This window comes from Colobus angolensis, unplaced genomic scaffold, assembly GCF_000951035.1.
Source record: "Colobus angolensis palliatus isolate OR3802 unplaced genomic scaffold, Cang.pa_1.0 Scaffold180, whole genome shotgun sequence".
In the NCBI taxonomy this organism is placed as follows: Eukaryota; Metazoa; Chordata; class Mammalia; order Primates; family Cercopithecidae; genus Colobus; species Colobus angolensis.
The window spans coordinates 3,678,813-3,688,825 of NW_012114933.1; the positions used below are offsets into that span (position 1 = coordinate 3,678,813).

Here is a 10,013-nt window from a genome sequence, read left to right on the forward strand (position 1 = left end):
TTTCAGCATAATGTTTGGGGACCATTTTAAACAGTGAAACTACCAAAAAGCAGCACAGAAATGCAAAAAATTGGCACTAAATAGAGCACAGAAAGTATGCTTGTTTACAGTATGAGAGCTGAAACAAGAAGGCAGAGCATTATCCTGCTTCCCCTCATTTAGAAATGTGTGTTACAGGACTCAAATTTTTTGGCATTCTCCACATGTCACAAATGACCACAGAAGCACCATGGGTGTTGATAGTAGTCACAAACTTCAGTTAATAGGTGAATTCACGAAAGATTTTTTTTTTATATACATAGCTTTTTCCTCCCAGTGTCTAATCCCGTATCCTGTCTGTCGCTAGGAAAATACTGCTAAGGCAAGGGCGACAGCGAGCTTGCAAGCGAGAGAGCGCGCGAGAGCTAGAGAGAATTATATATGGTGGCTTAGTGACATTCCTGGTATATTATAGATTAAATAGGATTCTGAGAATCCCTGTGAGGAGCCTGCAAATCTCTGGGAGTGGTTTTTGGCTATTTGTGTAGATTTTTTCTCCAGAAAAATGTGTTCTAAATTTCTAATGACTGACTTTCAGATGTACTTTTGGAACACAACAGCTGGAGTAGTGGATTACTACCTTGGTTTGTTTTGTGGCAAATGCTGAATAGTTCCAACTACTGCTTTGGAAATAATAGTAATATTACATAACAAGTGTATTATTTGAAAAGATAAAATTTCAAGGGGCCGTTGACTGTCACATCAAAGCAGTATTTTGGGGTTTGAGAGGTATCACATCTACAGCAGGTGTAGGGTACTACTAATCTAACAAATATTTCAGGTGCCTCATGTTTTCACCTTATTTGCTTATTTAAATCACTTTATAGAAACTTCATGGGAAGACTTGCTTTGCAGTGTATCCAAAACTGCTCTTATTTCTCCATAGGATTTTCTAAAGATCTAGGATACTTTTACGTTATTCTGAACCATTTACCCCCTACCCTACCCTACCCTACCCCATATTATATATCTAATTGGTAATTTCAAAGTAAAGATACTTTTAAAGTGAAATTCCTAAAAAGCTATTTTTCTTTTCTCCTCCTCAAAATTATATGTTAGGGTTATGCTCTGCTTTCAGCCAGATATAATATGGGCGCATAGCCTGGTGAAGAATCTAGAAACCTGCCAAGTACCAGTGTACTTTGCTTTGGCCTCCCAAAGCTTTGTGCTTCTGATCCCATGCTTCAGTTGGAAGTGACTGTCAGTTACGTCAGTTTGTGCCAAATTATGTGGTAGTTCTTATTCAGTGCACAAATGGAGAGTAGGAAAAATCATTTAGCTGTTCACTTCCAAACTGATGTCAGGGTTTGAGATTAGGTTATTAGAGAAGAAAGACCTTTCACAGAACGTCAATCAAGGTTGAGTTAAAACATTTCACAAGCAATAAAAGAACTGATGGGATGTTTGTATTTTTATATTACTGAACCGTAAATGAAATGATTCTGCATAAAAATGAATGGAATTGATTTTATTTTTCTGTCTTATATGTGGAATTCATAAGTTAATTGTGGCCTGGTTTTGTTCAGAGGTTGGGGGTTTTTGGCATTTGAAAAGATTATACCATTTATATCATAGGGAATAGAATATTCCAACCACAATGTGGAGATCTACAAAATAAACTGGCATATTTCAGAAAAAAAAATGGGCATGGGATGTTAAAGATCACATTTTAAGTTTACTACAGCATTTTCCAAAGGGAAATGATACTAGGGCTTAAAGTTCAAGCTATTTTTGTGAAAGCATTTCAGTGTGTGAAACAGCAAAGGGAGTCAGCTTCTCATCATTTAGGTGTTAGTAGTTGGGTTTGTGGCAAATCTGTGCCATATGGCTACTGTCCTCTAGGAAGTGACGGCAGCACTGGGAGCTTGACCCATCCCTGGGGCAGCTGCCTTGGACTCCATTGCTTTGATCTTCTTCTGTTGCACAGCTGGGAAGAGCAAGGGGCTGGTTTTCAGTACCCTATAGGACAACATATGGGACCATTATGATTGTAGACTATACCTTCATTTTATATAAGCATTCTTTGGAGAGTGCAAGTATTTTCACTTCCATGTTCCCATTCAGAAAAACAAGTTTGGACTCTTTCTTTAAAAATATATATATATGTATATATATTTTAGGGTTAAAAAAAGACATTGTTATAGAAATTTAAACGTGTAATATCTATTTTATTTCTTGCAAAATATATTCTTTCTTTTTAGCAACAAGTTTCAAATAGGAAGTAGGAAAGATGAGTATAATTTGTGTAACTTACCTATTCTTAAGCACACATGCTTAATGTCCTTTCAAGTGTTGTTATTCTTAGAGTTTTATCTTTTTAGCTCAACTTCACTGTTTGCTCAGGTAACCTTTATATTCGAGTATAGTGGGACCAGTAAATTTGTTCATCCAGGCACTGTAAGATAAACACCTTGGGAGGAGGATGCTTGGAAATGTGATCAGATTCTTAACAGTATCTCAAAAAACAGCAAATGTTTATTGTGATGACAGCCCTACATAGTAGGAAAGTTTTCTGAATAATGAATAGAAAATCCAAAGATGTACGTGGATTCTTACTTTAGTTTTAGTCTCTATTGTGAATTGTCATTGGACTTCCTCATATACTCCCTTGCGTTTAGGGAAGCACAGTTGCATGTACAACTTTGGAAACAAAGTTGTTTATCACAGAGAAATGGGAAGATAATAAATTTTTTGCCCTACACATCCTAACAATCATGAGTGGTCAGTGGTAATTATATAGAGATGGATCCTATTAGCAAATGCAGGCTGCTTCTGTGTGTATTTTTGTTTGTTTTTCACAGGGTGCTTTGCCCATTCACATTCCAATCCCTGTCATGATACTTCTATTTATTGTTGTTATCACCATCAACAGCAACTGTAATCTGGCTCACAATTCCCAGGAGCCAGCTCACTCCTTAGTTACCAGGAGAAAACCCAAACTAGTTGTTCTTTTATGTGTATAAAACTTCATTCTTCTCACATTGCAGTGACCCTGACCACATTTTGAAACTCCGTAACCAGAATAGATATTAGATCTGTGTCTGAGATTTGATGTAGTACAGAGAATTCTCCCTAGTGGCTGAAAGGGTAATTGAGTGAATGAGAAAGTGACTATCAGGTTTGTGTTTGTGTGTATATTACTGGTTCCTAGATACTTGAGTGGTTTCTCATTTCTGCAGTTTCTTTCCTAATGTCTTTATTGACCTGGTGAGTGTGTGTTGGGAGGTAGTAAGAGGAGAGAGATTTAGGTTTCTTAGCTATCATTTGGCAAGGAAAGATTATGGAGGTCTTGGGTTAATTTTCCAGCTGTCATTATAACCAAATACAGAATCTACACTAGAAACCATTTCCTTCCTCACAATTGTGGGAGAGCATATGTAGAGCATAGATTTATTTTCCAGGGATTCTTAAAAGTCTTTTTAACATGTTTTTTCAAATAAAAGGAAATGAATGAAATAGATAAAACTTGTAATTGCAGGATATTTTTAAAGAAATGCAGTTTTACGCCAAGCGCGGTGGCTCACACCTGTAACCCCAGCACCTTGGGAGGCCGAGGCGGGCAGATCACAAGGTCAGCAGATCAAGACCATCCTGGCTAACACGGTGAAACCCTGTCTCTACTAAAAAAAATACAAAAAACTAGCCGGGTGAGGTGGCGGGCGCCTATAGTCCCAGATACTCAGGAGGCTGAGGCAGGAGAATGGCGTGAACCCGGGAGGCAGAGCTTGCAGTGAGCTGAGATCACGCCACTGTACTCCAGCCTGGACGACAAAGCAAGACTCCATCTCAAAAAAAAAAAAAAGAAATGTAGTTTTATTAATAAAGTAGTTAGGTGTTAAAGTCCGTCTGGGTTAAAATCCTGGTTTTGCCACTTATTAGCCCTGTGACCTTAGGCTGTTTATTTTCTCTATTTTTTTTAAGTTAATGTAAAATTAAGATATACAATGCCTTCCTTATAGCCATGCAACCTATAAACTCCATACATAAAATTTCAATAAAAATACATTTCAAGCACTCAGCATGGGGACTAGAACATACTACCTAGTGCACCAGGAATGCTCTTGCCTCAGGGCCTTTGCAGTTACTGTTCTCTGCCCACTTCTCAGGGAGGGAGGGCTCCCCTGTATACCCCATCTAAAATGTTTTCTCCTTAGTACTTACTAGGATGTAATACACATTTTAAATTTAGGTATTACTGTATTAGCACCTAATATACTATATACTTACTAACTTTTCTTCCCCTACTAACTTCAAGAAGTTCAGGAAAATTTTCTGTTTTATTCACTAGTCTTCCTTCACTGTCTAAAAACAGCCTCTGACATGGAGTTGGCAATCAACAATATTTATCAAATGAATGGCAATGCTCGGTAAATATTGTTATACCTCCTTTATTAAATTGAATATTATCAGCATCGTTCGCTGGTTAATATGGGAAGTGCTTAAGAAGTTTATAATTTTAAAGTTATTATGCTCAGATCAAAGTATTAATTTGCTTACCAAAACCCGTTTCTGTAGTTAATAACTAGGTTAGATTATAGCTAGCTATACCCGAAACATCACAAATTCAAATTTAGTGGGCTCTAATGTAATGGAAATTTATATAGAGACATGTTGCTAGGAAGTTGTGAATCAAATTTGAGGACCAAATAATACTTAACATTTATTGAGTGCCTACTATAAACCACAAGAGACAGTGCAGCATAATAGGTAAGGCGTAGCCTCCAAAATCCGGCCAGCTGTGTTTAAATCCTGATTCTGTCCCTTCTTGGCTGAGTGACCTTACGTTAGTTACTAACCTCTCTGAGCCTCAGTTTACTCAGCTGTACAAGGGGGATAATATTACTTCATATAAAGGTTCTTTCTCATAGAAATCAATAAATGTTAAGTGGGGGTGCTTTCTAAGCACTTTACATGAATTATGACATCCTTATGAAGTACAAGACGTGTACTTTAATCCTCATGACAACCTTATGAAATACAAAGTTTTCTTATGCCCTTTAGTAAATTTTTTGAAATGGAGATAACTACTTGTTACGTACATACTTTATAAGTCCAGATTCTCTTAAGGTAAGCTATAGCTTTGTAACTTTTTTTAATGAATAAGAAAGTTCTCAAAACATATTTTCTACTCTGTGAAAGTAAGGTTATGTTGAGCAAGTAAATTAGTATTTTCTCTCCTGGATTCTGATGTTTCATTTGCTTTCCTGCTTCCCCTTTTCCTTATAGTTATTGGACTTTCTTTCGAGATGGAGTTCCAGCAGTTGGGAATGTAATATTCTGTTATGGATAAAGTAGATTAAAAGTTTAAATTAACATACTCTGTTAAATGTTGTTACTTTCCCTTGTGTACAGTAGCAGTAGTATACTTTGATGAGTTGAGTTTCGTAGGCTTAACTTTTGTGATAAAACTGAGTACTAACTAAGGGACTATTGAAATGTAAGCTTTGTGGCAGAACGTACTATACTCACCAAGGTCAAGAAGCTCACTTAATTAGACCATATAATAATCACATTTTGGACATTTTATACGTGACTGCGTGATACAGCCATGAATTAGATGTTTCAAGATGAGTTCTTTGAATAAAGTCCTACGAGAAGAATAAATTACAGGTGTGGGAAAATGGATTTTATGAAGAAAAGTGAATGTTATAGGAGTTGCCTAGCTTAGGGAATAAAAGAATGACTTAATTATATTTTTAAGGAGGAGGATGTTGATTTGTTGCCCATGTTTTAGGAGAAATACAGAATAGAACTTAGTGCAGAAAATGTAGACATACATATACCCAGTTTTCAAAACTACAAAATGCTGAAATGACTTTGGATGGAAAATATAAATACTCAGAAGAGAACAGACAGCTTTGATTAGTGGCCCTTACTTTTGTGTGCATAAAAATCTTCTGGAATTGATAAAGTGTAGTTTCCTGGGTCCCCACCCAAGATTCTGATCTAGTGGGCCTTTAGTCAGGCCTAACAATTTGCACTGTTTATCGGGTACTCGCATGTGAGTCCAATTAGTGCAGATAGCCCTTGAAATAAATGTTGAGGGCCGGGCGCGGTGGCTCAAGCCTGTAATCCCAGCACTTTGGGAGGCCGAGACGGGCGGATCACGAGGTCAGGAGATCGAGACCATCCTGGTTAACACGGTGAAACCCCGTCTCTACTAAAAAAAATACAAAAAACTAGCCGGGTGAGGTGGCGGGCGCCTGTAGTCCCAGCTACTCGGGAGGCTGAGGCAGGAGGCGGAGCTTGCAGTGAGCTGAGATCCAGCCACTGCACTCTAGCCTGGGCGACAGAGCGAGACTCCATCTCAAAAAAAAAAAAAGAAATGTTGAAAATCTTTTTGAGTTTAATCAGTAGCCTGTCCAAGTCCAGGAGGTTGAACTAAGTAACTTCTCATGGTCCACTTCAACTATGTAGTACACACACGCACCCACACACACGTACATATTTTTCTATATCCCTTTGGAAGAGTTCCAAACTCTTGTAAAGAAACCAGTTTTTGGAAGAATAGTGAGGTTGGTTATGTTGTTCATCGCTCCTCATTGCAACTGTTTTTAAAGTCCTTTGTTAAACCACATAGAGCAATGGAAATTTTAATGTAATTAAAACATAGATATCAGTAATTGAGCAAGGAGAAACTGAATCATAGTTTACATCTTTAACTTGAGATATGGTAAATAATCTGTAGGCAATCTTTTGGCCCCTTTTCTCATAGAGGATTATAAGGGAACAAATAGTAAGTATATCTCAGATGTGTTGACATATACTCTTGATGATAAGTGAACATTAAGTTACAAAAGCTAGCCTCCGCTTGCTGTGCTTTTCAGGTATCTGCTTTAATTCTGTTTCTGTGGATTTGTCTTTGTTTTTTCCACCTAGGATGGAGCTATGACGTTGAAGAGAGGAAGGTTCCAAAACCCAAGTCCAAGTCTTATGGTGCAAACTTTTCTTGGAACAAAAGAACAAGAGTATCCACAAAATAGGTTGGCACTGACTATATCTGTGCTTGACTGTGAATAAAGTCAGCTGTGCAGTATTTATAGTCCATGTATAATACATCGCTTAATCTCCTAATAAATTTGACCTTTAAACTACAGATACATTTTGTGGTGTCTATTTTAAATGTTTTTTGATGTCTCAAATTGGGCATGTTTCAATTTCCTATATAGAGAGAAGATTTGAGGTGATCATACCTCTGGGAAATCTTGGTACTTAGAATCGATTAACAGGAATGCTTGAAATCAGCTGCAACATTGAAGTTTTATATTTGCTTTTTATAGCCATTCTCAAGTTAATATTGTTTATAAATCACTAGCCAACATTAAAATGTTGTCTTGGAAATGGTTTTATCATAGGTAGAGAAGTACACAATAACATTGCAGTCTTATAAACTTAAACCCCTATCTCATCATTATTAAAGTTCTCTTCTTTTAATTACTACTTTATAATTTACTAAGGTACTTTGAGCCTGAATGAATTGCATTTCATAGTAGTCTCTGCCCAGAAATCAACACTTTCTGATTATGGTGAGTTCAGGTGAAGATTCCATATTCTTAGGAATTAAGGCTCAGAGAAAATAATCAGTTCATTCACGGGGATTTGTAATATTCACTGTTGTTTTTTTTGAAATATAAGTAGATATATGCTTTTATTGTTAACCATTTAGGTCATACATTATGAGTTAAACAAACACATGCTTTGTTTGGCTATTCAAAAAACACTTCGTATACTAACCCTCATAATAACCCTGTTAGCAGAAACTATTATTTTACCCATTTTGCAAAGAAAAGACAAAAATCAAGGCTGAAAATGATTAAATAGTCTGCTCAAGATCACACAGGTCATGCACTGTGGCTCATGCTTGTAATCCCAGCTATGCGGAAGACTGAGGTGGGAGAATCACTTGAAGCCAGGAGTTTGAGACCAGCTTGAGCAACATAGCAAGACTCCATCTCTGAAAATATATAAATAAATAATTTTAAAAATAAATTAGCCTGGCATAGTGGCATTCATGTGTAGTCAGCTACTCAGAAGGCTGAGGCAGGAGGATCACTTCACTTCAGGAGGTCAAGGCTAAAGTCTATCATGCCACTGCACTCCAGCCTGAGCAACAGAGTAAGACCCTATATCTTAAAGTTATGCAAGTCCTAAGTGCCAAATCTGGGGCTTGAACTTATGTCTGTCTGTCTGCAAAACTCATACTCTATTTTTAGTTATGGAAATAATTAAAAATAGCTAATGGAGTTAATGTCAGATGATTTCTTAGGATTTTTTTTTTTTTTTTGAGATGGAATCTTGCTCTGTCGCCCAGGCTGGAGTGCAGCGGCGCATTCTCTGTTCACTGCAAGCTCCACCGCCTCCCAGGTTCACCCCATTCTACTGCCTCAGCCTCTCTAAAAGCTGGGACTACAGGCACCCGCCACCACGCCCAGCTAATTTTTTTGTATTTTTAGTAGAGACAGGGTTTCACCGTGTTAGCCAGGATGGTTTCGATCTCCTGACCTCGTGATCCACCCGCCTCGGCCTCCCAAAGTGCTAAGATTACAGGCGTGAGCCACCGCGCCTGGTCGATTTCTTAGGATTTTTAATGTTACTTGATGTTTCCAAAGTTATAAACTAAATATATATTTTCTTACAACTGCATTTCAGAAAACAATAGCACATTGACACAGTTTTGGAGAGCATATTGGCAGCCTTTTTTCAAACTGTTAACTTCATATTCCATTTAATTTGAAAAGGGATATGCAGAGGTATAGCCTGTGGGATATACAGAGGTAAATGTCCAAAGATGTTTATTGTAAAGTTGTTTCTAGTAGCTAAAATGTCAAAACAATCTAAACATCTATTAAAGGGGGAATAGAGTTCAAGAGTATGATACAGCTATTTAAAACAACAAAAAAAGTATATTAGCTTTTTGGAATGAAGTTCAAGGTATATTGCTAAGTGAAAAACACCAAGAATAGTAGATAACATGTGGGGGTGAGGTGAGGCAGCAGATGCTTACGTATATGTACCTGGAATATTTTAGAGTAGATATATAAGAAATTCTTAATGGTGACTTTAATGGATACCATTGGTTGTAGGAAAGGGGGAGGTCTTTTACATTTATTTCAGCTTTTAATACACTGGCTAAATTATTACCGTACAGCTGTATGGTAATATATATTTTTATAATTGTATACATACACAAAACCCACTACATTTCATATGTTGGCCATCTTAAGCCTTACTTGACTAATATATGTTTTAATAATTACTATTTTACAATTTTATTTCAGATGAAAGGTAAACTTTAAGAAATAAAGTAAACCTGTTAAGAAGTTACCCAGTTTTACTGGACCCTTTCCTTACACAATATACAAAAATTAACTCAAGATCGATCAAAGATTTAAACGTAAAACCCAAAACAATAAAAACCTTAGGCAATACCACTCAGGACACAGGCAGAGGCAAAGATTTCCTGACAAAAACGCCAAAAACAATTGCGACTAAAGCAAAAATTGACAAATGGGATCCAACAGCTTCTGCACAGCAAAATAAACTATCATCAGAGTAAACAGACACCCTACAGAATGGGAGAAAAATTTTTCAATTTATCCATCTGACAAAGGACTAATATCCAGAGTCTACAAGGAAGTTAAATTTATAAGGAAAACCCCCATTAAAAAGTGGACAAAGGACATGAAAAGACACTTCTCAAAAGAAGACACGCATGCAGCCAACAAACATGAAAAAAAGGTCAGCATCACTGATGATTAGAGAAATGCAAATCAAAAATTACAGTGAGATACTATTTCATGCCAGTCAGAATGGCTACTATTAAAAAGTCAAAAAACAACAGATGCTGGTAAGGTTGTGGAGAAAAATGAATGCTTTCACACTCTTGGTAGGAGTTTAATTAGTTCAACCATTGTGGAAGACAGAGTAGTGATTTCCTCAAAGACCTAGAGGCAGAAATCCCATTTGACCCAGAA

The 10,013-nt window shown here is 36.9% G+C and overlaps 1 protein-coding gene across 1 annotated transcript in view; it reads left to right on the plus strand.

Annotated features, from left to right (window-relative positions):
* NDUFS4 (NADH dehydrogenase (ubiquinone) Fe-S protein 4, 18kDa (NADH-coenzyme Q reductase)) overlaps nt 1–7,135 on the plus strand; it is a 117,890-nt gene extending 110,755 nt beyond the window's left edge. The window contains exon 5 of the mRNA XM_011939352.1: nt 6,919–7,135. Coding sequence (XP_011794742.1) covers nt 6,919–7,022 — 104 coding nt within the window. The 3' untranslated portion in view covers nt 7,023–7,135. The remainder of the gene's footprint in view (nt 1–6,918) is intronic.
* The last annotated feature ends 2,878 nt before the right edge of the window (nt 7,136–10,013 follow it).